Source organism: Semicossyphus pulcher, unplaced genomic scaffold (assembly GCF_022749685.1).
Source record: "Semicossyphus pulcher isolate SPU_LCO1_2020_fin unplaced genomic scaffold, fSemPul1.0.p SCAF_5, whole genome shotgun sequence".
NCBI lineage: Eukaryota > Metazoa > Chordata > Actinopteri > Labriformes > Labridae > Semicossyphus > Semicossyphus pulcher.
The window spans coordinates 4,597,250-4,624,093 of NW_027211726.1; the positions used below are offsets into that span (position 1 = coordinate 4,597,250).

Here is a 26,844-nt window from a genome sequence, read left to right on the forward strand (position 1 = left end):
CCAACGCTTATATCTATTTCTCCTCAGTTTCGTTGTGACCCAGATTCCCTTCGTTTAAATCTCATTCTGTTCACTTCAAGCTGCGCTCCTTTAGTCACACATGACAATATGCCTCAAGTAAAGAAGTTTTTTTTGTTCTTCTTACTAGTTAAAATGCAAATTATATGCTTCAAAATTAAATTTACAGTCAATAACATCAATTTCCTTTTCCCTTTCTCTGTCCTATAGGTAAGAGCGCTCTGAGATCAGATGGGTTGTTAGAAGCCGAAGTTAAAGGGATTACTGTTGGCTGTTGAACACAGGAGGTCCTTAGAGCCAAGAGGGATCATCTGGTTGAGGCCTAACACTTCCCAGAGACAGCAGAAGGACCTATCCAGATACATCAGATCACTTCTCAAGACTTGTTAACTTGCCATGGAGCCAAGAAACCTTCCGTGATACCACGGGATTGTTTTAAGACAAGTTTTTCAGCACCTTTTGGGTGGTTTGGAATCCTGCCTTGGATTTGGTGTTATTCTTCCTCATAAAGGGATTTATGCTATAAGGGAGGAGATATCGCCTTGATTGTTGATATGCTTCACCCCAAAGCCTTCCAATCCAACACATATGAACTCCATTCATGCTGTTTGCCATAATAAGGCCTGGGAGGACTGTCTTTTGTCAAGGAATAACTTGGACTCAGGCCAAATATGGCCAGAGACGTCAGTCCTCTGAGCCTCATGCTTTTGTCTGCAAGACATCAGCAATGGATTGGAGCCTCTTTGGGGTTCGTCCCGCCCTTCTTTCCCCTACGTTCTTTAATTTTCTACTACTTCCTGTCATGTGCAGCCGCAGCTGGCAGTTTGCCTGGCATGGAACATGACTATGGCATAAGCCCCAAATTTGTTTGCACTCCTATTCCCCCAGAAGCAGACCCCAGCTGCTATTCCCCACCCAGTGTGCCCCATGGACCGAGCAGTAATGGCCACAGTAACGGCCACAGTAACGACCACAGTGGTGGTAGCCGGCGAGTCATGATGTCCGATGAGGCTAAAGCCACAATCTTGCACCTGCGCGAGAGCCTTGTGAGGCAAAAGGAGACCATCCTTGATCAACGGGAGACCATCAGGGAGCTGACTGCCAAGCTCACTCTGTGTGAGGGCTTTGGTGGTCACCATAGCACTGGTCACCATGATAACCATCATGACAATCATCGTGACAATCATCATGATACCCATCATGATACCCATCATGAAAACCATCATGATGACCATCATGATGACCACCACGGGAATCACAACAGCCACCATCCATCATCATCCTCACACCATGGGCCTTCATCATTTCACGGCAACGATAACCACCACTCCCATGGCAGCCACAGGCCTGACACGCACCACAGGAAAGGCTCATCATATGGAAAACACAGCTCCTTCTCCCCGGAACAGACGGGCAAAACGCTGCAGACGCTTAAAGAGAGGCTGGAGAACTTGCAGGTGAGTGTCTAAAACCTGCTTTGTACTCTCTAAGATGCTTTGTCACCAGTAAGAGCTTGTTCGTGAGTTGGATCCGCCATTATTTAGACACAAATGATATAGTTTGGTCAATATTATGTTGTTAGGTCGGATCTGGTCCAAAGCTGAATGGGTCCTGTCTTGGCCTTGTTGGGGATGTAGCAATTGAGCTTTTATGTGCAGTACCACGTTTAGACTGTGTTAAATCTTGTCTATATTAGTTCCCTGAGTTTCTTGTCTTTAGTATACAAAACACTGCAGGGATAACAAGTCACAGAACTTTCTCCTTTTTCAATACATATTGCTATAGCTGTAATTTTAGATCTGTTTTTAGGTGAAAGTGGTTAGCATTATGTCTTACAGCTTTTAATGTTAAATGCTTCGTAATGTGTCCGCAAAGAGAGGCTGAACAGTCTGCAGGGAGGCGGAAGCCTATCAAAGGTTTGACTTAATTGGGGTTATATCCTGCGTCACTACGGGTCACGAGCTCAGCCGCCGCGTCAGCTGACAGTGACGTTGGCTGCCAAAGTACTCTTTGAGCACTGTGTTACATGAAGGCATGCTAACCCATAAGGTATTGTTTGTTTAGATTCAATAGTGTAAGGAGATATGTCCCACACCCACATGAAAAACAACCCACTAATCATTGTCATTTAAAAACACATACCACCTAGAAAGCTTATATCAGTTTTGTTCTCAAAGAGTTCTGGATCTTTCTCCTGGATATCAGTGACCTGAGCTCAACAGGAAGCTGCCCAAAGTTGATTAGCCCTCACCCTTACCTTATACAACCTGTGTCCAATCATCACATGATGGAGCGAGGCAAGTGACTCTGAGATGAGGACAGGGACATGAAGAAAAAAGAGAGAGGGTACACGCCTCTAAAAGATCTACGGTTTATCAGATTACATTCTTTGTACATTAATTTGAAGGGGTTTTTTGTCCTGGTTAAGTGGATTGAGATTCATCTGCTTCCTTTAAGTATACCAGCTATGTACCACAAGCCAGAAAGGCTGGGTACAACTGGTCCAGATGTACAACATTCATATTCTTTCCAAACTTTTGTAGCTGTTCTTATTAAGCTGCCAGAATTTGGGTCTTTGGAAGCAGAATTTGTAGACATTGCAAAGTACGTATCAGTATGTGATACATTTTCTAATTTGCGTCCCAGCACGGTAAACAAGAAATTAATGTGATTCTGCTGTCTCACTTGTGTAATGATTCTGCTGTCACACTGCGAGACTAAAACCCTGCTGCCCTCTGGCCTGTGAAAGCCTCAATATCAGTGCAGGTGGTCTCAGGCTACGCTCAGTTAAAGTGTTGCCAGAAATCCTGTTCAATCCCCCTCGAAGGTGTGAGACAAAACAGAAGCCTTCGGTCACTCCTTCCTCTAACAGGATGTCTACACCACGAGCCTCTGGCCACGCGCCGAAGGGCGCTAGCCAGCCTCACCTTCAATTAGCCTTATCCCACCTGACGAGGCTATTAATCGTGGCGTGCACTGGCAGGGAACAAAGCTGGATTTGCTGGTGAGAAAGGGGAGCAAGAGAGAGGGGGACTCGAAGGGAGGAGCAAAAACTATTCCTCTGCAACTTTAAATGTCAAACCATAATTCTGAGTCTTTAGTTATATCTAGATTCAGTCATTTTTCCCCAAATCAGAGTTGGTTATATTTGACAGTTCTTGAATCTTCAAAGTGACAATGGGAAGTTGTAAAAAACAAAACAATCCTTTCTCATGGTCACCTTGGTACCGGTTCCTGTATCAAAGATCTTTGTAATGACTTCATACCTGTCCTAGCATAAAATTAAAGCATGACAGTTCAACTTTTAGTTTAACTACTCAAGTAGCCTCCAGTAGTGCCAAAAAAAAGGCAACCAGAAGGTTAGGCTCTTGGGAAATATTCAGGATTCAAGCAGCAATTTCAACACTTTTCATTGTTAGACTTGTGAACATTTTAACTTAAAAAGCCATTATTTGATTTATCCCATAATATTCAAATGTTTACCGAGTACGTACAGCGGAATTGGGGCCTTCATGACTTTGTTTCTGTGTCTGCAGGCCAGGAACTCCTCCAGCTCCTACTCCAGCTCCCTAAGAGAACTCCTCCAGAGGAAGATCACTGCACTGGAGGAGCAGCTGCACAGCTACTACCGAGATCACCATGACTACGATCACCATAACGAGCACCATGATGACAACCATGGCAACAACCATGACGACCACCATGATGATCACCACGATGACCACCACGATGACCACCATGGCAATGGCCGTCGTGACAACCACCATAGTACCGGTCACTATGATGACCACCATCGTACAGATCACCATGACGACCACCACAATAGCCGTCGTAACAACCACCATGGTAGCAACAGGTACAACCATCGTAGCAACCAAAACAGTCGTCACCATGACTACCATCCGGACTGGCATCACAGCCGACATGATGGTCACTACAGCAACCATTATAACGACTACCACGACGACCACCACGAAGACCACCACGATGACCACCATGACGACCACCATGACGACCACCATGATGACCACCATGATGACCACCATGATGATCACCATGACAGTGGTCACCACGACTATCACCATGGACCTGGACACCACGAAGATGACCACGATGATCATCACCCTCGGCGACTGCCTGTCGGCAGCAAAGAGACGAGTGTGCCAGGCCACAGCAAGCTCGAAACAGTGCTCAGCCAACTTCACCATGGCAACAGTGACCACGGTACAAACACAGGAAAACAGTGTCTCTTTTCTGTGAATGTAATTATATATTCAGAATTCACAAGACATCAAAAAGTAATTTAACAGGCCCAGCAGGCTTTTAGGAAGTGTAACATATGTTGGACAATAGTACACTTAACATGGTTGCATTGCATAATAGGCTATTTCCATCGCAGTCTTATGTCTATATCGCTTATCCCATTGAGGGTCGCTGGGGGTTGGACCTGATCCAGGCTGTTAAAGGGTAAAGGGAGGGGTACACCCTGGACTGATCTTCAGACAATAACAAGGCTGACCCATAGACTCAGACAACCTTTCACACTCACATTAACACCTACAATTAACCTAACAAGCACGTCTTTGGATTGGGGGAGAAAGCCAGAGTACCCATGGAGAACCAGCAAACTCCGCACAGAGAGGCCCACTATGGCATAAAAAAGGTTTGAACCAAAAACCTCCTTGCTGTAAGAGACAACAGTACCACTGTGCCTCCAGCATTTTGAGGTATTTCAATTATATTACTAAAATGTCAAGGTTAAATGAGATTGGCTTTGAACCTCTAACATTTGATAACTAAAGTTAACAAGACTCATGGCTAATTGTACACATCTTAACCAACCCATTTTCCTTCTTACACAATGTTAAGGCAGGAAGAAGCTGACAAAAATAGTCCTCTTTAGCCCAGGTCGTGTCATTTGACATTGTGGCTTCGGCCCTTGGACACGCTCTACTAAGACGTGGCCTTCGTTGACTGCATCTTTGAATGGTGCTGCCCCTGAATTGAGACCCAGCTTACGTCAGATACATTTCTATAGAACCCTTGCTGTTAGCGTTGGTAATGTAACATAATGTTCCACTAAAACCAGCAGCTGCGAGTAAAACTACGTACTCTACAGAATATTGACCTGATTTGAAACTTTGTCTCACCAGGAAACCACAAGAAGCTGAAGAGTCCTAACGCGTTCCTGCTCGATTTCCCCATGAGGACCAACTACATGTACGCCAGGATGAAGCGGTCGGTGATCAACGAGATCTTTTCCCTCACCATCTGCCTGTGGATGAAGGCAGGAGCAGGTCCTGGCCTTGGTACTCCCTTTTCCTATGCTGTACCTGGACAAGCCAATGAGTTGGTGTTAATCGAATGGGGCAGCAACCCCATGGAGCTGCTGATCAATGACAAGGTAAGGGCAATGAATAAAACTCTCTATGAGGCTCTTATAGGAGAATTTTTAAGTAAAAAAGCTGCTTCTCTGAGTTTTATTAGACTTGTAACAGTAGGTAAAAATGTATTTCTCAAATATCCATTTTAAACCTTAACAAAATAGGCCATGGCTCAGACTACCTGTCTCTGTACATGCATCTAAGCTTTAAGAAATGAGCAGCTTCTTATCTTCTTATTCTTTATCTCCAACAAAACTTAAGAAACCAACTTTTGTGGAATTAACTTCTTTTTCTGGAACTTTGATGCCTTAAAGAGACGTTAACTTGTACATAGATTCTTGACATACTAATTGGTCAATTAGCGTATTAGGCTTCTAATCTTTCATTCTCTGAAAGGCTGATTCCCCAGACGTAAGACAGGAAAACAGATGTTTATCCATTCCTTCCAGTGCCCCAGTACTGTGAGCAGTGTGCTCAACAACAAATCAACACAGCAATTAATCTGATTATCGTAATTGATTAGCCTAATTGTCTGTAGTAGTGACATTACCGGGAGGTAGAGACTGACGTGGTTCTTTTGTTCTAGTTACACACTTGGCAGACATCGCACAGATCAATGACCCCATTAAATAACGTCACAACGGAGATTAATCTCAGCCTTTAATTAATTGTCTACACTTTATGAGGGGGAACGGAGTCAAGACTTACATATTGTCCTTATCCAGTTTTCCTTTACAAAATATAGTCTGTCATGGATCTGTGCTCACATTTGAACGATGACGTTCTGGAGAGATGGAAAAAGAAAAGAGTTGTTTCTGTTTGGATGCTCACATAAGATTAAAGGTTAAATTCGGTGATCAGGGTGGAGTCTGCACTTTTGTTGTCTCTCTTCCAGCATGATGACGTGAGGTCAGGCCTCAACAATCACATTAACCAATCACAGGTTGAGTAAGGGCTGGGAAATAAAACAATCTCATCAGGGGATTGTGATCAAATTGCATCAATAACTGTGATAAACTTTACTTTAACAACTTTATTCAGATTACCGACCTGGCCTTTAGTGTCCTTCAGTACGGCTGAGTCATTCCCTGTCCTCACCGCTAATCTTGTGTCTGTCTCTGTCTACGTGTGTGTTTAGGCTGTGACATTGCCAATAACCATGACAGACGGGAAGTGGCATCACGTGTGCGTGACGTGGTCGACACGCGATGGTGTCTGGGAGGCCTACCAGGACGGAGTGAAGAAGGGCTCTGGGCAAAACCTGTCGGCCTGGCACTCCATCAAACCAGGAGGGACCTTCATCCTGGGCCAAGAGCAGGTAAGATATACAGCATGCTTTCTGCCAGAGATTTAGTGAGTACAAAAACTGAAGATGGGTATTAAAGTCATATAAAACACATCTACTTCACTAACAGGATGTACCATATAAAAGGTAGTTTATCTAGATGGTGGGAGGATTAGGGAAAGGTTGGATGAGGGTTGTGTATGTGGGATGAAGGGGGTAATTTGTCAGGTGATGAAAGGCGTGATGTACGATCAAATCATCGAAATCTGTAGGTCTTCTGCAATCTTGACCTTGTTCTTCACTGGTCCTCACAGGACACGATGGGAGGCCGTTTCGATGTCACTCAGTCCTTCATGGGAGAGCTGTCCGATTTCCAGTTCTGGTCCCGAGTTCTCACAGCCAGCGAGATCTACGGCCAGGCGACCTGCGGAGGCCACCTCGTTGGTGACGTCATGTCCTGGTCAGAGGAAGCAGTGGAGCTCCACGGAGGGCTCACCGAGTTCCCCTTTGACCCCTGCCACTAAGGGCTGAAGCTAGGCCTCCACATGCAGACCTGCCCCCACATTTTTAATCACATTTCCACATCAAGAAATGATCAGAGAGTGGGAAATCATTTTGTAATGGATCGAAGACGAGGGAAAATGTCTTGCGTGTTCTGTTTTTCATCACATCAGTCTGTAGAAGTTTAATAACACCAGTTCAGCCATGGGCACGGACAGAGAAAGGAGTGATTTTGCTTTTTGGATCTTTCTGCCTGCGGCCTCACTTCTTTCCCTCCGACGCTCTCAGCAAAGCGACTTTGAAGGCTCCAAAGAGCACAGGGCTTTGGATTTAACGGCTGTGTGGCCATAACCAGGCTGCTCTGAGAGATCCAACACACCTAATAGGATTTCATTCCATCAGAACAGGTCCAAAGGTTGCTTGTTGCTATTAGCTGGTTTGGTTTGTGAGCAACAGAGACATTACAGGAAGGGAAAGAGTGGCAAAAGAAACAGGATTTCTTAGATATAAAGCCACCTGGACACCCGAACTGTGATGATTCATACTTGTTTGATAAAGTATTGAGAATTAACTATCTGCTCATTGTTTGTTGAGACGAAGGAAGAACGCTGCTGCAGGACTTTTTTTTACAATGCAGCTCAGAAAGAAGAACAAACAGAAGTAAATTCTGCACGTTATGATTTAAGCAGACTGTTTTATACTAGTATTTCATATTGAAAACTACAAAAAGCATTGCTTTTTGTTAATTTTGAACTGATGATGTTTAAAATTTCTTTAAAGGGATCGGTTTCTCTCTTCTAAAGTCAAACGGGCATTATGTAAGAGCATGTTACATACCACAACCCACCTGAGTGCATCATACAGAGTAAACAGTCCCTCAACATGTCACTGGGCATCAGTTGGCTTACAGCAGGATTTACCTGTGAACGACTGATCCTGATCCTGCCTATTTCCGACCAGCTCAAACCACATGGCAGAGTCAGACACACTCGCAGACACACACACACACACACACACACACACATGCACACGCAAACTTGCACAGGCGCAGAAGATAAAAAGGTGACGTTGCTGATCTCCTGCTTACAGTATGTAGATGCACCTTCATGTTTTTATTACAAGAGGTTTTTGTACATGTAAAATACATATAATCTTTTTAATTATTAAAATAATTAATCATGGTTTTTCTCACATTGTAAATAATCAAATACATAGCACTTTTGAGCCACTTTTGTGTGTTTCTTTGTGAAGCACATCTTTGGGAGTAAATGTATAATTTTTTCTCTCATCCGAGTCAAACTCAGGATTTAAATTTCCACGTTGATGGTAAAGACGGGGTATCTGTTCTTGCCAAGGTGACAGAATGTCTCAGCATTAGGACCACATCATCCTGACAGTGTCGCACTACAGTTGTGAATATCTTGTTTTACTTTGACTGTAACGCCAAGACAAGCAGCACTTTGAAACAATGCTCCTGTTTTCTTCTTATGATAGTGGGCCAAACGATTTCTTTCATATATTTCTCCTGTTTTTGTTACATAGACTGAAGTTAATACATCTTCTCCTGCTACAGAAATGTGTAGTTTGCATAATACATGTAAAAATAACATATACGACTTTATGCTTAAAGACTTGCTTATTCTCGCCTTGTGTACATTTAAATGTGTATTAGTTTTTTATGTTTATTCATCATGGCTGTAAATATTCTAAGTATTATGTGTTCATGTGTAAGCCAAACTATAAACTGACATGTAAAACTTGAAAGAGGCACTATAAACGCTGTCACATATTTGTAACTGTGTCAAGATTTTGAATAAAAATATTTAAAATATTTCATGATTTGAACTCGATTACAAACTTTTGTCCGTGAACATTTTGCATTGTACAACATTTACTGTGCCAGACTGTCCTCCCCGAAAACACAGCAAGATAGGTCGCTGGGGCACACAGCTTCAACAACCTTTATTTATGTTGATTAGAACAAATAATCACAATCCAAATCATACTCATCACAAGAAAAATGTATAAAACACTAACTTACTGAGCAACAGCAAGTGTAGCACTGTTTGATTTGACTATAGTAAAGCACAGTTTCTCTGTTAGTGTAAAATGAACAATACACAACTCCAGCTAGCTAGCAGTAGCCAGACAGCTGTAGCTAACGTTGGCCTTTCTATGGGGACCTTATAACCCTGCTAGTGGTGTCTTAAGCTAGCAGGGTCTTGAGCTGACAAATTGATAGCCAGTATTTTTAAGCTAGAATTAGCATTTGTCGAAGCGTGGCTAATGAATCATCAAATATATTGTTTTACCTTGAAGTATAGCCCGCTGTTCCTTCTGGATTTTCGCTATCCATTGTCTTCACAGTTGCTCATTAAAAGAGAAGTACTACAATTATACAAATTGTCAGATTTCCTACATCGAGACGACTAACAATCTGGAACACAGCATTTCCAGAAGTATTTGAGCTTCCCACCCTGAGTGTGGCATCAGAGGAGGGTCTTAGCCTTTTGCTACTGGTGTCTAAAGCTAGCAGGGTCTTAAGCTAACAAGTTAGCTAGGTAGTGGTTGAAAGCTAGAAGTAGCATTTGTCACGCAAGGCTAGTGAGTCATCAAATATGTTGTTTTACCTTGAAGTATAGCCGATGTTCCTTTTGGATTTTCACCATCCTTCAGCTTCACAGTTGTTCATTAATAGAGAAGTGGTATAGCAAATGTCAGATTTCCTACATTTAGACGGCTTACAACCTGGAACACAGCATTTCCAAAAGCATTTGAGCTTCCCACTCTGAGTGTGAAGCTAGCAGTGTCTTTAGCTAACAAGTTGTTAGCTAGGTAGTGGTTTGAAGCTAGACGTAGCATTTATCAATGGATTGCTAATGAGTTATCAAATATGTTGTTTTACCTACCGACCAGCCAATGTTCCTCCTCATTTTCACCGCATCAGCTAGCAGAGTCTTAAGCTAAGGAATTGTTAGCCAGGTAGTTGTGGAAAGCTAGAATTAGCATTCGTCGAAGTTGTTTTACTTTGAAGTATAGCTCAATGTTCCTCTCGGATTTTTCACTAAACATCGTCTTCACAGTTGCTCATCAGTGAGAACTGTTGAAATGATTTGTCAGTTTCCCTGCGTATGTACATTCCCAACTTACATCCTGATAGCAGTACGACGTTATAACAGCATGTAAGCTTTTTCGTAGGGACCTTATGACCTTGTTAATGGTTTCTTAAGCTAGCAGGGTCTTAAGCAAAGAAGTTGTTCGCTAGGTAGTGTTTGAAAGCTAGAATTAGCTTTTGTGGACATGTGACTAACACATTTGCTCACTAATAGAAGTTGTGAAATGATACTCATGATACATTTAGACAGCTTACAGCCTTGAATAACAACATTAGCTAGCATTAGCTGTTGTGCAACTGTGGCTGTTGAGTTATTAAATATGTTGCTTAGCTGCCTGAAACTTTGCCTGGATGTTCACCATCTTTACAGTTGCTCATTATTCAGGAAGTAGTTAAATGATTAAAAATGAGGTCCTTATGTTTAGACAACTTAAAACCTGAAATACAAAAGTATGACATATAGTTATGAGCATTAGCTCAGAGGAAAAGTGCTGCCTTCTGAATAAAGGGAATTTACAGTACGGAGAAAAAGAACAGATGGTGACGGCGGCTCCAAACTGCTGAATCCTTCCAGCATGTTTGCTTATCAGACTGAGTTCTGCTTTGCATGCAGCTGCAGAGGAGCCTGTATTTTCATATTAGATATATTATTCCACATGAAACACTCACCAAAGGATCACTGGGCTGTTCTTCTGTACCTGTCGAAGGAATTTACAAACTACATTTTAATATTTCTTATTACTAAAACAAACCTTTATGTCTGCTGGAAGTGGTAAAACCATGGGAATGAACAATGGCTCAGCTCTGCTGCCAGAAGAACAGGAAACATCTATGGATAAAAGTAATTTATTTTCTATTTCTATTTAGAATATAATGGTTAAAGATAAAGATGCATTTAAGCTTTTTCTCTTTAAAGAACAATGATCTTAATACAGCAAAAAGCTCTTCACTTTTCACAGCGATCACGGGTGTTAAGTGGATTTTCTTTCAGCGCTTTCCATTTCCATGCTTTATATTTTGTGCCGTTTAACCTTAAAATCAGTGACATGCACGGACTGTGTGAAGTGGCTTTAACAGAAATACTCTTAATTTAACTCATTATTACATGAGCTGAGGGTTTAATCAATGAGCTTTAACTTTGACACAATTATAGACATATGTCCACTTATCCCCAGCGACGTCCAGCCATGCAGGAAGTTTCATTTTTATATGGAGACGTTCTAAAAAGTGAAACAATTTAGCAGTTTCTTAAGATAATCTGCAAACCTTGCTGCAGGGGTGCGACTGATATCTCTTCAACACTTCAGCGAATGAAACTCAAACTATGAGCATGGTTGGATTACATCCGGGGTAAGTGAGAAAACACAATATAATATGGGACAGTCTGAACTACCTGCAGCCACCTGCAGAATGTATCTCATGCCATCCAAACGTTGAGAAGAACAAAAAGCTCATCAGTATGATTCTGCAGTTTATATCTTAAAATGAATTTTTATATTTTCAGCTTTGTTGTGTGTGTCTTATTCATTCTGTTTATTTGTGGTAATTTAGTTTCCCCTTATTTCTCCTTTAGTGTCTGTCTTTGTTAGTTTTATTTGTAGTTTTTAGTGGTGCTCATTTTGTCACTTGTTTTGTCTTTTTTAGTTTTTTCAGTTAATTTTGTGTCTTTTAGTGGATGTTTTGTCTCGTTTTGTCTCTTTATGATAATTTTGTGTCTTTTTGTGAATATTTTGTGACTTATTTTGTGTCTTGTTCTCAACCTTGTGTCTCTTCGTGCATGTTTTATATCTTATTTTCTTTCTTTTTGGTAATTTTGTGCTTGTTTTGTGTATATTTGTGTTTTTTTGTGTACATTTGGTTGTTTGATCGGCCTCCAAACAAGAGGCGCTATCGGTCATTTCAAAGAGTCTCTGGCCTGAAGCAGGCCAAAGGAGTGCAACAGCAGCACTCACCATCATAAAACTGCTGAACTGTTGGGTGAACTAACCCTTTATGTAAAATGTGCAGTACTGTAATCTGTATAAAGTTTGGATGTTTTGTTGTCGTTGTCTCAGGCTGTGTGACTCAGCACAGACAGCTGGCTCATTACTTCTCTCTGCTCTGCTTCCTCCTCGTCATCGTCGCTCTGCTGCTCACGTTCTGCTGTGAGTACCTTATGTTAACCTTTGATTGTTTTACTTTTTAATTTTGTCCCATCAATGAGGCAGATGCATTTTTTTATTATTCATGTACTGAACGTCTTTATTTGAAGGTTTACAGAGAGGATTAACTCTAACGTTCTGTCTTTTTTAACTCTGTCAGTCTGCTCTGTTTTCCTCCTGACAGATTCTTTCTGTGTTTCTGCTGTGTTTGATATCGCAGTGCTTCAGATCACCTTGTTGTTCCAGACTCAGTTGACCCTGCAGGAAACCAAAGTGAGAGATCTGACAGACAAACTGGAGAAGCTCAACCAGTCGCATCGACATCTGTTTGACCAGTATCCAGCTCTGAACCAGTACTGCCCAGTCAGCAACACATCCACCGGTGGTAAGGCTGCGTGTGCGTGCTATTGGGGTCAGGGGTTAAGCGAGGGCATTTATGTAAAGGACATTCTGTGCAGTCCTCACTTCTTTGAAGGATGCTTTAAGGATTGAATTGACATGAAAAAATCTAAATGTTTATACCTGCAGACACATTCAAACTAGTTTGACAGTGAAATTAACTTCATTTGGAGTGTTGAGATTTTTACAAAATTAACTAACAAGAAAAAGAAAAGGGAAAGTAAAAAGGGAAGAACGGAGGAAGAAAAGAGAGAGAGAGAGAAGGACAGGAGGAATTGAAGGGAGGAAGACAACGAAATAATGACGTAAAGGGAGGAGGGCAGGAGAGGAAGAAAGGGACAAATGAATGAGGTGTCACGTTTACTACAGGAAGTATTAGTTCAGAGATAGACGATGAACTGGCAAAGAAAAAGGGGTGACAAAGACTATATACACGGGGTGTAACCAGGGACAGGTGAGAATAATCGTACACAGGTGAAAACAGTGAGGGCGGGGCACACAATCTCAACGGCAGGATAAGAAACAAATGAAGGAAGTAAAGCAGCACAAGAGACAAAGTGACAACAGTGAGAAAGTAAGTCTGAACATCAATATAAACTAAATACAAAACTAAACAACAATAACTCATGACATGAAGAAACAAACAAACAAACAAACAAAGATTCCAGAAAATAACAAGTCTGACCACATGAGAATATCTGAAAATCATTGTGTATTTTAACTGTTGGATATGTGTCTGAAGATTTAACACAACAAATAATTTGCAGAAACAGTTTGACCTCATTTACAAACATTTACAAAATACACAAACCACAAACAGCTCAAGTGAGTCGTTAGTTTTACATTCAGATAACAGGACAGAGAGAGAGAGGGAGAGAGAGAGAGGGAGAGAGAGAGAGAGAGAGAGAGAACTCTGCCTTCCTCACTGCAGCTACAACCGCCCCCTGTGGTGGACATCCAGCATTCCTTGCATATTTATACATGTTTAATGTTGTTTGCACTATATGCAAGAGTTTTAACTTTTTATGCTAATCAAATGCAAAAAATAATTAACCTGTTTAAATAAAAATAGATTGACTAGATAAACCTTTATTGATCCCACAACAGGGACATTTTCAGTGTTACACCACAGCTAATAGGACAGAGAAGAAGACCACTCTGCACAATAAAAATCAAACACTTCTGAAACACTTTAACGTATACAGAAAATACAACACAGAGCCCACAGTGCACAAACTGTTGGGCGTTTTATCGCACATAACACCAACAGAAATGATTTTCAGTCCGGATGTGTGTTTTTATTGTTCTGCTGGGAGCAGGTTTGGTTGAACAGTCTGACTGCAGCAGGAAGGAAGGACTTGCTGTATCTCTCCTTCACACACCGCGGGTGAAGCAGTCTGTCGCTGAAGGAGCTGCCCAGTGCTGTTACAGAGCCATGCAGGGGGTGGGAACTGTTCTCCATGAGAGATGATGACAGCTTTGTCATCCTCCTCATGTCTCCCACCACCTCCGCAGGGTCGAGGGGGCAGCCGAGAGCAGAGCCTTCTTCACCAGTTTAAATCATTACAAAACATTTGGACATGATTTCAGACTTGTTTTAATGTGTTCTGAAAGTCTGGACACTTTTCAGATTTTAAAATGTATGCTATGTTTTTGTAATTTGTGCAGGACGTTTTAAGTAAGGATGTTTTCACAGCTGGAAAATATCATGTCAAGTGTTGACATTTTACTTTTTAAATATCATGTGGAAATGAAAGCAGATGAAAAAAAAACTTTTGTTTAAATGTTATTTTGCCTCAGAGCGAGCGTGCAGACCGTGTCCTGCCGGCTGGACGCCTCAGGGACAGAAATGTTTCCTGTTCAGTGAGGACAGAGCCGACTGGATCAGCAGCCAGTACCGCTGCATGACACTGGGGGGCGCTGTGGCCACCGTCAGGACAGAGGAGGAGCAGGTAAACAAACACAAACACACTTATTCTCTGATCATATGTTTTTTATTCATTTAACACATTCTCATTTATCTTTAGTTTGTTTTTATTCCATTTTGATACAAATAACATCGAAATAAACTGTGAAATCTCTGCTTTCCGTCGTGTTTATGTGTCTTACATGGAGCTTCATTGATGATTTGTTTTGCATCTGCAGTTGTAAACATTTGAGATGCTTACCCTGAAATATCAGCTGTAAGCGAACACGCACATGCACGCACGCATACAACATCAGAGAGAAGTTAAGAATAGATTTAAGACCTGAATGAAATATGGGGCCGCCTGCAGGAGCAGCTGCTGCTCGAGATCATGTGAGGTTTTGTCTTACTGTACACAGTTTGTGTCTTTGATGCTGCTCCCAGAAAACATGTGAAGAGGGAGAATATTAAAAGCTTTTGATAAATCACTGACGGTGTCTGATGTGTTTCTCAGGTGTTTCTGTGGAGGAAGGCCCAGAGTCTGAGCCAGGGAGACTCGTACTGGCTGGGTCTAAGGAATGGCGGGGGAGGTGGAGGTGGTGACGGGGGCTGGAGGTGGAGTGACGGCTCGCTGCTGGAGAAGGGAACACAGTGAGTAATGACAGGCAGGACGAGGAGGAGGAAGAGGAGGAGGAGGTTTGATGGTTAAACTGGGACAAATGGGGCCTCCTGAGGTGACGATCCATCAGACCTTGATGTTTTTCCTGCAGAGTTTGGTCACATGTTGCAGGTTCACTGGTGAGGACACACAAGTCTGGAAACTCAAGCTGAGTGATTTGATGTGAAGATATTAAAATTCAAATGATCCTCTGAGTAAAATCTAAAGATATATGCTTTTAAATGTAACAATAAACTTGTAAAAAGAAACTAGGAATGCCCACTGACTCCTTGGGAATAGGAAGACATGCAAGGCTGTTTTAAATGTGTTCAGTGTTTTTTTGTGGAAGAGTAGTGTCTGAAAGGTAACAGATTATCTCGGCAGGTTTTGGGCGCATGTGCCCGATGACACGGACAGCAGAGAGCTGTGTGGTCGACTCACCCCGGGGGGCAACTACAAGATGGGCTGGTTCATCTCCAGGTGTTCAAGCCGGCTGAAGAGGATCTGTGAGAGGAGACAAGCTAGTCTACAGTGAGAGGAGAGGAAACAAGAGAGGAGAGAAAACAAGAGGAGAGGAGATTAAATAAATGTAAATGAATTAAAAGGAAGGGGGAAAATAAATTAGTAGTTTAAGTCATTTATATAAGCCTAAATGATGTGATTGAAATGTGTTGCTGTTCAAATAAAATGTACAATAAAAAAATCTAAATTCATGTATTTGTTTGTTTTCCTTTTTTATTTGTTTTTTTTAATGAGAATCCGCCTTCTTTTACCCTTAAAGTCTTCCTGATATCTAAATCTATCTTTGAGGAAATTCTCCTTTCTTGAGTCTTAAATAAAACCATTTAAAAAAATAAAATAAAAAGAATTAATACATAAAAGTTGTTGTGGTATATTACATCCGCTCTGGTGTTTATTATAAAAGACAACAACTCCTACAAAATGTTAAAAACAGGTCCACTCACTTGCTTTGTCCACATTAAGTCTGTTTTATAGTCTGCAGTTGTACTTCCTCGATGTGTCCAGCAGGTGGCGGTGCTGCGTTTCCAATCATTCCCTTAGTGTTTTCTGTTTTACCCAACATGCACTGCGAGTGAGCAGCCATTCAAACCAAAGGACGCAGAGGATTGAGATTATAGTGGAATTTCTCTGTGGAAGGTAAACAGTTTTTCTTAAGAATATCATCCTGTCCGTTTCTTTTATAGGGTGTAAACGATTGTTTTAATATGTATTTATTAGGCATTTTGATGTAAAGCTCTGGTGAGCAGGATAAAGATGTACAGCATCCATGAAATCCTTAGCAAAGATCCTTTGCACCTGCCCAGGCTTAACGTTCACACTCCTTGTGTTTATCTCTTTAGGATTAACGTCAGTGAATAGGTTTATAAATGTAATTATTTTTAATCATAGGTATTTTTTATTTTCTTTAGATAAACAGCCGCTGTCACTGAATAGTTACAGTTTTTGCTAACATTAGCTAAACCTGCTTCATATTAAATCAGAACGTTCCTTTAGCTGCTGTGTGCATAAGTGACTTACCGAACTCCATTTGAGAAAGCAATTTGTTTCTTTATATTCCCTGTGTTGTTCTAAAATTTGTGTCTCGCAGAGAACAATTAAACATTCCTCACTACTCTGTACAGTCTTTTGGTAAATTCGGCACTAAACATTTTTACCCAGACCTGCTCAAACTAATTAAATTATAAACTTTACCAAGTGGTGCTTCTGCTTACTGCGGGCCTGCATCACTGTGCATACGGCATAAAACGCCCTCTCCTGTTGGGCAGGTTTTGTATTTCTTTCTGTCGGTCAGTGTGCTCTCAGTTTTGAGTCGCTCACACTCTATAGGTCCTCTGCAGATATTATCCAGCAGCTGAAGATGTCTGAGGAGGTTGGGGAGAAGGTCAAGAACTACAGGACGGCTCCTTTCGATGCCCGTTTCCCCAACACCAACCAGACTCGCAACTGTTTCCAGAACTATCTGGGTAAACAGACAGCCTGCTTCACACTATTTACTTCACATAGATCTAGTTTATAAAGTCTAGACCACATACATACAAACCAAGCTGAATTGGTCTTATTTACAATCTAAAGTATTTAATGAGTTAGAATAATTGTATCCCCAAAATTGCTTAGAAATTGTCTTTTTTTTTTTCATAATTGAAAGAAATGTTTATGTTTGTTTTTATTAAAGTCTTCATTCAAATAATCTAAGTTTTAGGCCTTAAAAAGTCTTAACTACACATTTGACAGGTCTTGTATCGGTTTTGAGTTAATATTACCTTTATAAAGTTATATTAACTTGTGTTTCACATTTAAATGTCTTTGGGGTCACGTTGTAACAAAACCACAAAACAAAACCAACAAGGAACAGATCACCACTAATGCAAACTGTGCAGCCCAGTCAGAATTTAAAGGAACACACCTAGCATGTGTGTTTTCATGCATCTCCTTTGAATGAAAAACAGCTGTCCTGTAAAGGTAATCCATTAAAATTGTTTTAAAATGCAACTTGTTGAAACTTGCAGGGCGCTGGTAAATGATAACTCAAATTGAAGTTATAGAAAGTGGACTTTTGGCACACTGCTGGCTCTCTAGTCTTGTCCTGGCTGTGTATTTTCCTGCTCTGTGGTCTCTGCAGATTTCCACAGATGTAACAAAGCTCTGTCGGCCAAAGACCAGGACACAGCACCCTGCGATTGGTACCAGAGGGTCTACAAGAGCCTCTGCCCCATCAGCTGGGTAAGTTACACCAAATGCAGGCATGCACATGAAAGAAGAAGCCAAAGTTGTATAGTAGGATCAATTTTCTGTTTTCATTATCTAACAACGTATGTGACAAAAACCACCCAAATGTCTCTCCAGCTCATGTTATTGTCTTTCTATAGAAGCTGTGATTTCTCTCTCTCTCTCTCTCCTGCAGGTTCAGAAATGGGACGAGCAGTTGGAGGGGGGAAGTTTTCCCGGAAAGATCTAAGCTGACACACTCCTCTCCATCCTTCTCCACCTTTCTTCATCTCAGTATCTTAATGTGAAGCATCTGCTCTTTGTGTACAGAAGCAACTTAATAAATTATATAATGTTACTCTGAACCGTTTAGTATTTGTCCTTTTGTAGAAGTAAATTATACTTAATAGTGATTAAAACTAGTCCTGGACATTAGCCCAAGTGAAGACTAAATAAGAAAATAGAGCCTTGAATATGAGCATTAAATCTGTCACACATTAGATAGATCTTCTACAGCTTTTATTTTGAAAATCAAAAGCAAAGTGCAGCTTAATAAGACCCAGGGTCTCCACGGTGTATTTAAATGGTCAGACATTAAATATTGATCTGTAGTCTTAAATCAGCATGTTGTCAGGACCTGTTTGTCAGCCTGACAAGCTGCTGAACACCCTGATGGAGCATTATGGGATAGGGTCGTATACATGCATCAGGATTTTAGCCGGTTTGATTCTCGAAGCTGCTGCGAAAAACTTTGGCTTTGTGTCGATTTTTGGTGGCTCCGGTGGACAAAGCTGTACGGGTAAGGAGTATTATCGAACAAAGAGTTATTCTGGAAAATGTAAACAAAGGTTGTTTCGGTCTGCAGGCTGCGAATCGCTTTTTAACTGGTGAAAAAGCGATTCACAGAAGCTCTAAGCAGAAACAAATAACCTTTCTTTCACACTTTGGTTGACTATTAATTTGTTGTAAATGTTGAATTGAAAATGTGTAGAGAAAATTAAGAAACTGAGGGACAGGTTTTGGCACATTTTGCTGTTTATACACCAAACAGACAAGGTGAGAGATGGTGTACACATAGAAGGGGAAAATAACATAGTGTCAAAATGAGGGGAGTTTTTTTATTTTGTTAAAGTGCAGGTATCCTTATTCTAATAAGGTACTTGTCTTAAGTCCTAACTGTTCTCTTTGGCTTTTCCTAACAAATGAAATCAGGATTTATTTGGAGATACATTTTCAAAACAGTTATTTCTGTACAAATACTTTTCCAGTGCATTTTCCAAACAGGGCAGGACTTTAACCTGCATTGTTTTGTCCACACAGTGCCTACAACGTTTTTGGTCTTACTGGTTCCATAGGTGTAAAATATCTCAAACTTGCAAGCATGTGCTGTCCAGAACTGAGATGCCGTTGTTTTAAGAGAAGATAGTTATAATCTATAGATAAAGTTAAATTGAATACTTCTTGCCTTCGTATTTATCACTTTTAAGGTGTTATATGGTGCTGAGATTTGATGCTTGACCCTCAGACACTTAATTTTATTTTATTTCAAAGAGGAATGCTGTAGTTTCTGACGTGTATGTATCTAAAGAAAATGAGAATATGTCAACTCTGAAAATAAAATTACAGTATAAAAAATGGCAACATTAAGGAAATAAAGTAGAAATAAAATGTATGAAACAAAAGCATATAAGTCAATATACCTAACACCAAAATTCACTATTCTAAAGGGGTCGTACATCACATTTAGTTTATCAGGAGAATTGGTTTGTCCGGTTTACAAGTTAAAAAGTTTAATTTTCCTAACATTAAAAGGACTTTTTGACTTTTGATTCATAAATTGAAATATTATATGGATTCTGGAAGCAGCCTTTGAACATTTAATCAACAAAAATAAAAAAGTTTAGTTTCATGTACTTCTGAAAAACACTTTGATATAACAGTTCTAAGCTCGTTCCTGCAGAACTGAACTCATGCTTAACTCATCGTCTTACACGAACCTGCATGAGTCACAATCAGCTGACTTTCTGTTGCCTCTGAGTCACGAGCTAATCACACGACTGGAGGAACTGCAGTGTGTGCGTTAATTTAATACCTGATACGTCCGGTTTATTTCATATTATATGGAGAAAAGTCACGTGCTGTTGCTGTTAACAAACTATCATTGTGTGTTTATTCAAACAAAGAGGTTTGCAAAGTTATCATTTCTACATCTGGAGCATCATCCGCGTGACCCGTTGCCCCAGTAACGTTGCATCAGCATCCGCAGCATCAGCATCACCAAGCAGCTGCTGTCAAGGTCGCCGGCGAGAGGCATCATGGGAAGGCGAGGAGGACGCCAGAGCCAGGCGACAGCATTCCCACACGACCCTCACGACCCCCCCCACCCTTCTTCTCCCGCGCATGCTCCGAATCTTTGGAGCCGACCAGTTAACCGAATAAAGGCCGCAACCATAATAGGACATGGACGCGGGCTCGGCTCACGGGATGCGGTGATGATGATGCACAGGAGTCACGCTTTTCTGCACGTAGACGCGGAGGGGCGGTGCCACGTCATGGCATCCCGGCGTCACAGTTTTTCATAGGTTGATGGAGGAGACTGAAAAGAAATAATAAACACAACTGTGTGCGGGTACGTGCGGTTCTCCTCGCAGCTCTCTGGTATGAATTAGACGAGAAGAGGAGGGAGGCAGTGCTGCGGCTCAGCGAGGGGTTTACTTTGAAACGACAGGTGAGTGAACGTTTATTATACTCGTTTTAATGCTGCTTTTGAACGGATTTTGAGTCTTTTTTTCATATTTTGTGGGCGTGATTTGTCTCAAGCTTGCTCTAGTTTGACCGACATCCCAGAAGTAGAAAGACGTTAACCTACAAAAAATCCGTCTTTATGTATTCCCTGTGCTTATAGGCTTCAAATGTGATCAGTTAAATACATTATATTGATAATTAGTGATTGGTTTCCTAGTTGGAAGGATGAGAAAAGCGGTCGTGTCCTTCCTGGCTGAGCCGGCTGGTACCACGGACAGCGCCTAACGAGGTGTGCTCCTTCTATTGCAGCTCTCAGCGCCGGCGGGCGGGTCCTGCGAAGCTTTTTACCACCACCTGAAGATCTTCCTCTCTGAAGCGGAGTAAAATCATCCTGCTAGATTTCAGAAAATGGCAGAAGGGCAGGCAAGTGCTTTTCTGTCTTCGTAGTTTCTGATTAATTGTGTATTTACTACTGATGATGTCACTGCTGTAGCGATTTGTGAACGCTGCACGTGTAAGAAGTGTTTCTATATAAAGTCAGACTGTGTGGGCGGTGGGAGCCTGTATGTGAGCTATGATAACTGTGAGTCAGCCATGAGCGCTGCAGATGTGTGCACGAGAGAAACAAGTGTGTACTATAAATGTTACGGATGGTTTTCAGGGTGCTAGCTTGTTTTTTATTCTGTGCATGTGTGTTTAATAGCATTAAGTGGCTAATTGCATGAATGTGAGGAACACGGATGCTATTAATATGTAGGCTTTGTTTCACCCGTGATTTACTCTGTATTTATAACCATTACAGATGCTAAAATATATTTAATTTATGAATCTTATCACAAGTGAGCAGCTTTAGGTTTAGGATTAAGATTAGTGTTGTTCTGGAAAAAGAGGTGAGAATAGTATTAGATGACGTTTGAAGGAAATAATTCTCCAAATTTAGATAAATTAAAATCTTTTTCGGATATTTTTAAAATCTCAAATGGAGAAAATATTTCCTTAATGAAAAACCATCTCAGTAAATGTTGTCTTTGATGATAAATGAACTATTTTATAGGTTAAGACTTCAGTTTGCATCTTCAAAACATCCTCTCACTTCTGAAAACACTGTTTTTACTCTCTCTGTTGCTCCGTCTCTCTGCACATACACATATTAGCGACAGGGGAATGCAACATGTCCCTCTGGGGTCTGCTGAAAGGAACTATGGGAGTGTAGAAAATCAAATTAGAAGGAGACAGTGATCGTCTCTGTTGGCTGTTCGTTGTATGGACGCAGGTTTGTTTGTTTGGTCATGTTAATAATATGTATTGGTCCATCGGTTACATCTGGGTATGTTGATTGTGTTTTGTCTTCTCTTGAGAAAGTGAGCTCAGTGAGACTGAGTAAAGGTTGTATAACATGGATGAGGCAGTAGATAGAGATGGAGTGGTTACAACAGTTTGTGGAAACATAAACATCACATATATATCTGGAAGTTTAATGGAAAAAAGGTGTGTATAAAATGAAATATTATCCATTATTTGACTTCAAATTTGACTTAAAAGTGATGAAGAACATGCTCATACTTTGAAGTCTCTGACACAGTCAGGAGCACAGTGTTGCACAGCAGCAAAGACTCATGTTTGTAATGCATCTTGTTTTTAAGGGGTAACAAAGGCCAAGTTTAGTGGAAACAAATATAAACTTTGCGTTAGTCTCTAGATTCCCTTTAACAAGTTTAGTTTATGGCTGTAACTAATGATTCTTTTCATTAATGATTTGTTTGTGTCATAGCTTAGTCTAAAAAATGTCAAATAACTTAGCACAAAGTCACATCTTCTTATGCACAAAGTGACATCTTCTTATGCACAAAGTCACATCTTCTTATGCACAAAGTCACATCTTCTTATGCTTCTTTGTACAACTAACAGTCCAAACACCCAAATAAACTTCATTTTATGTTTTAAATATCAAAGAAAAGAAGCAAAGATTTACATTTAAGAAGCTTGAACCAGGAAATGTTGCCTGAACTGATAAATAGCTCGTCAAAAAGTGATTTATTGACTTTCTTACTGTCGCTGTATCTTTGCACAAATGTGTCATTTTGTGAGTGTTTATACTGAAGGGCGTCCCGTCATGCCCTCACTTTGTGTCCTGCTCTGATCGCTCGTGCCACATGTTGACCCATTTATCGATACACGCTGTGGAACCCTCACGCTCACATCACGCGTGTAACGTTTTTAACACCCAAAACAGCTCGATACGTTCTCTCTGCTTCCTGTGTCAGTGGAAAGAAGAGTTCTGATTGGCTCTTCGGAGAGAAACTGTGTTTCCTGGCTGGGGCAGGATGTGGGTCAGATATAGTCACTGTGTGTGTGTGTGTGTGTGTGTGTGTCCACGCCCTCTTGCATCATTGCAGGACCCCAGCAGCAGCAGTGTCACTTTAGCTAATGAGACCCTGCCTGCCGCATGTGTGCGTGTGCGCTGGTCTGTGCTTACTTTCAGCCACTGTCAATAAAACTGTCGCCTCCAGGCTGTTGCCATGGAGACCAAGGCAGGAAGGAGGAAGCGGGGCGAGGCGAGGGAGCAATATGGACACTCTTAGTTTGATGGAGGGAAAGATCGGAGAGGGGAGGAGGAGAGAGTGAATGCTTTAATGAGACAGGTAGAAGGATGACGTTGCTCTTTGAAGCTCAAATATGATCAGGGACTGCAGGACAATCCTCTTTTATCAAATCTCAGTGTTGAAGCTTAAAGGCAGCATGCACAGAATCAGGCGGGATTTGTGTGTCAGGAAAGTGTGATCACAATCGGTCATCATGACACTGGTTGCGATAGTAACGCAGCATCTGTTGAGCCGTTGTGGGTTGTGCAACAGGCTGCTAGCACAGAGGCTTGCCCGGAGCTTAAAGAGACGAGTTATAAAACATCGATATTTATCAGGTTTATTGCTCTTAGTTTGCAGCAAGTGTCTGTGAAAAGCAGATGTGTTTGTGTATTTGACCTCCACACTCCTGTTTTGGATCCTGACCTGAGACGTTTTGGGTGCAGTCATGTGATCCTGATTTCAACAGAGTCACGGTGACTTGACAAAAAACCAGAGACGGACACAGCCGATGAGGGAGACAGAGAGAGGAGGAGGAAGGTGAACTTCAGGGAAATATAGCAGTGTGTGTGTGTGTGTGTGTGTGTGTGTGTGTGTGTGTGTGTGAGAGAGAGAGAGAGAGAGAGAGAGAGAGAGAGAGAGAGACCGCAATGCATTTGGGCCTTGTAACGTGCTCAGGGCGCTGTTCAGTCTGTCTTACTTAATTAACTTAAGTGATGGAGATAGCCAGGCAGACGACCAAGGGCCGACATCCAGATAGTGTATTTGTGCTTTGGTCAGTCAAAAACTCGCAGGTTGCCTCTTTGAACTTCATTATATGTACAAAAACACTGTTAAAACTAAAGGTTTTTTTCAAAGAAAACATTTGAACAAGATGTTTATGAATTTATCCTAACAGTTAAAGTTGCAATAAATAGATTTTACACATGAAGTTCATGAATGCAAACAATGTTCTGCCTGTAAAAGCAGCTGTATTATGTAATCTCTGCCTCAGATATCTGAAGCTTTTGAAATATTACATTGAAACCTTTTCCTAATCCGGACCGACATCAGGGCACGGGATGGTACAATGGTAAATTACTTTCACACAAGGTAAAGGCTACTATGCAAAGGGCCAACCTCCAATCAGGAACTAACTACATTCATACGGGAACAATTAGGGGGTTCAGTGTATACACTTCGACATGTAGACTGCAGCAGCCAGAGATTGAACTGCCAACCTTCCAACTGGAAGACGACCGACTCTAACACTGAGCCACAGCCGCCCAATGAGATCGAGCTCTGAATGTGATGGAGCAGGTGATGAGGCGACACTCCAACTTTATGTTCGTTCTGAACTCCATCTACAATCCTTCTGCCCGTGCTCCACCACAGCGGGTGTGATAAAAAGATCTCAATAATGATAGAATTTACCTCAAAAACAGTTATAAATGTTCACTCCATATGGATGTATCAAAGAACCTATCACACTGCAAAAATAGCTTCAAAATGCAGCTAGTTTTATGTGTTTTTGAGTCCATAATACCAAAAGCCTCAGAGACACTTGAAGCTTCTCTGTCCAGTGTCTTCTTTCTTTAACACTAGAACTGCCAACGGGTAAAATGTACCCGCAGCTGTCTTTTGATTGTATGTAACTTTTTTCCCAGGAAATATTCAAACCCCCCAGTCCTTGACTTATCCTAAAAGTGTTCGGTAGCGCCCCCTACTGTTAAAACATGTCGACATGAAGCCAGATTTTAAAAATGGCCATTTATACCTAAAACCACCAGCGGGGGAAATGTACCCACATATAGAACGTGGTCATTTTCGCTCTATTCATTTCATGTGTCTAGATTGATACACTGTATGTTGCTATGGCAACGCCTTTTTTTCTACTACTGTGTCATCAAGTTGCTCATCAAGTCGTAAACTCCAATTCAACATGGATAAGAGGAAGAGATGCATGAATGTAAATCAGGCATTAGATTGACTCAGTGCCTCGAGTGAAGGTGAGTGTGATGGTGGGAGGTCTCTGCTGTTTGTTTTCTGCGAAGCTTATTGTTGGATACTATTGTCATGTTGTCATTTTGTAAGTTGCGTAAAGACATCTAGCATTTCATTGATCTCTGTGTTGTAAAATGATAAATAAATGAACCACGTACTTTAAAAATCAACACATTCTAATCACAGGTAAATTTGAACCGTTGGAGGTTTTTGGTTTTCTGTGACTGCTGGCGGTTCTAGTGTTGAAAAAGGAATACAGCCTATGGATATATGCCTTCGGTACCTACAGAACCTTTGCAGATGGAATCAAGAAAACTACTCCTATTAATGTATAACAATTTGAAAGGAGCTGAACTGGATCGCATGCTGGAAAAAGCTTTTAGAGACTAAGAATGTATCTAAAGAAAGATGCTTCTTAGTTGCATCATGGAAATTGTCGGCTCCTGCATATTTGGACCCATACTGCTGCAGGGATTACACATTAAGTCTGCTTCTGCTGCATCTATTTTTAATACATGATGTTACTGGCAAGCTCCCATCTGAAGGTTTTAAGACTGAGCCTGAACCAAACAGAAGAGTAGCTTTTAATATTAAAACACCTGTAGCTCTTCATTCAATGTGTTTATCATTTAAAGGAACCGTAAGAAGCAGGTGTCGTCAAATATGTAATGGTTTTAAATGAATGATAACAAGGGGTTTTAATACATAAAATACAAAACATTTATATTACAAAAGTCTAGATATACAGATACAACACACAACCCATCTCTGAGCCGTCCATTTGCAGACACACCCAGAAGGAAGCCGCAGCTTTCAGTCGTGTGGGCTCAACAGATTATTGATCGCCCGTAAATGTCTCCTACATCCTCCTCAGGGAACAAACGTAAGCAGCTAAACATCACAAAAGGCCAAAGCAGATTTGATTAACCTTGAGAACCAGAAAGCTGCATTTAATACTGGTTTTGAAATATATTTCATTGAGTAAGTTCATGATTCACCAAATGAATACAAAGAAGAAGATATGAGGTGGATATTGTCGGTTAAAGCAGGTGCAGGAGTGGGCTGATGTTAGCTTGACGACCTTGAAGGTTCAAAAGCATGCACAGAAACATTCAGTGTGCAGGATGGATGTACCTTAGTTCGGCGTCAAATAACTCTAAATTTAGCTGTTAGTTGTTTACAGCTGCTGATCTGTGTGATGCATCCTCTCGTGCTCTCTGTATTTGACCACCAGCTTCATGCACAGACCACAGATGTAAAGAAACCATCCCGATCTTCTCAGCAGCTTCAGATCCCTGTTTTGAATAATTCCACTTTGACCTTCATCTCATTTCCGCCACGTGCTTCTCTCGCGTCGCCTCATTGGTCCTCTGAAGCCACCGCCCATCTGAATAAAATGA

The 26,844-nt window shown here is 41.2% G+C and overlaps 3 protein-coding genes across 4 annotated transcripts; all 3 read left to right on the plus strand.

The window, feature by feature from the left end:
- Positions 1 to 851: 851 nt before the first annotated feature.
- On the plus strand, positions 852 to 7,211 carry LOC138608646 (neuronal pentraxin-2). The gene is made up of 5 exons (XM_069681212.1): positions 852 to 1,475; positions 3,555 to 4,233; positions 5,172 to 5,422; positions 6,541 to 6,720; positions 7,002 to 7,211. Exons 1-5 carry the CDS (start codon positions 852 to 854, stop codon positions 7,209 to 7,211), a joined length of 1,944 nt encoding a protein of 647 aa, XP_069537313.1.
- A 3,872-nt stretch (positions 7,212 to 11,083) lies between these two features.
- Positions 11,084 to 15,959, plus strand: LOC138608647 (C-type lectin domain family 4 member C-like). Its single transcript, XM_069681213.1, has 6 exons — positions 11,084 to 11,144; positions 12,358 to 12,447; positions 12,665 to 12,829; positions 14,644 to 14,795; positions 15,264 to 15,400; positions 15,792 to 15,959. Exons 1-6 carry the CDS (start codon positions 11,084 to 11,086, stop codon positions 15,940 to 15,942), a joined length of 756 nt encoding a protein of 251 aa, XP_069537314.1. The 3' UTR covers positions 15,943 to 15,959.
- Positions 15,960 to 16,496: 537 nt separating this feature from the next.
- Positions 16,497 to 18,499, plus strand: LOC138608942 (cytochrome c oxidase subunit 6B1-like). Of its 2 annotated transcripts, none has more exons than XM_069681535.1 (4): positions 16,497 to 16,565; positions 17,267 to 17,392; positions 18,049 to 18,149; positions 18,331 to 18,499. In XM_069681535.1, exons 2-4 carry the CDS (start codon positions 17,287 to 17,289, stop codon positions 18,382 to 18,384), a joined length of 261 nt encoding a protein of 86 aa, XP_069537636.1. In that variant the 5' UTR covers positions 16,497 to 16,565; positions 17,267 to 17,286; the 3' UTR covers positions 18,385 to 18,499. The 2 variants fall into 2 exon arrangements, with proteins under 2 accessions (XP_069537636.1, XP_069537638.1); XM_069681537.1 differs by having other exon boundaries at positions 16,514 to 16,565; positions 17,256 to 17,392.
- The last annotated feature ends 8,345 nt before the right edge of the window (positions 18,500 to 26,844 follow it).

Bases quoted from the DNA above. Each gene is read 5' to 3' on its own strand.
- LOC138608646 (XM_069681212.1), top strand. From the start codon at position 852: ATGGAACATGACTATGGCATAAGCCCCAAATTTGTTTGCACTCCTATT. The intron at 1,476-3,554 runs GTGAGTGTCTAA...CTGTGTCTGCAG, and splicing joins AGAGGCTGGAGAACTTGCAG to GCCAGGAACTCCTCCAGCTC. The intron at 6,721-7,001 runs GTAAGATATACA...TGGTCCTCACAG, and splicing joins TCATCCTGGGCCAAGAGCAG to GACACGATGGGAGGCCGTTT.
- LOC138608647 (XM_069681213.1), top strand. From the start codon at position 11,084: ATGGGAATGAACAATGGCTCAGCTCTGCTGCCAGAAGAACAGGAAACA. The intron at 12,830-14,643 runs GTAAGGCTGCGT...ATTTTGCCTCAG, and splicing joins CAGCAACACATCCACCGGTG to AGCGAGCGTGCAGACCGTGT. The intron at 15,401-15,791 runs GTGAGTAATGAC...TTATCTCGGCAG, and splicing joins CTGCTGGAGAAGGGAACACA to GTTTTGGGCGCATGTGCCCG.
- LOC138608942 (XM_069681535.1), top strand. From the start codon at position 17,287: ATGTCTGAGGAGGTTGGGGAGAAGGTCAAGAACTACAGGACGGCTCCT. The intron at 17,393-18,048 runs GTAAACAGACAG...TGGTCTCTGCAG, and splicing joins CTGTTTCCAGAACTATCTGG to ATTTCCACAGATGTAACAAA. The intron at 18,150-18,330 runs GTAAGTTACACC...TCTCTCCTGCAG, and splicing joins GCCTCTGCCCCATCAGCTGG to GTTCAGAAATGGGACGAGCA.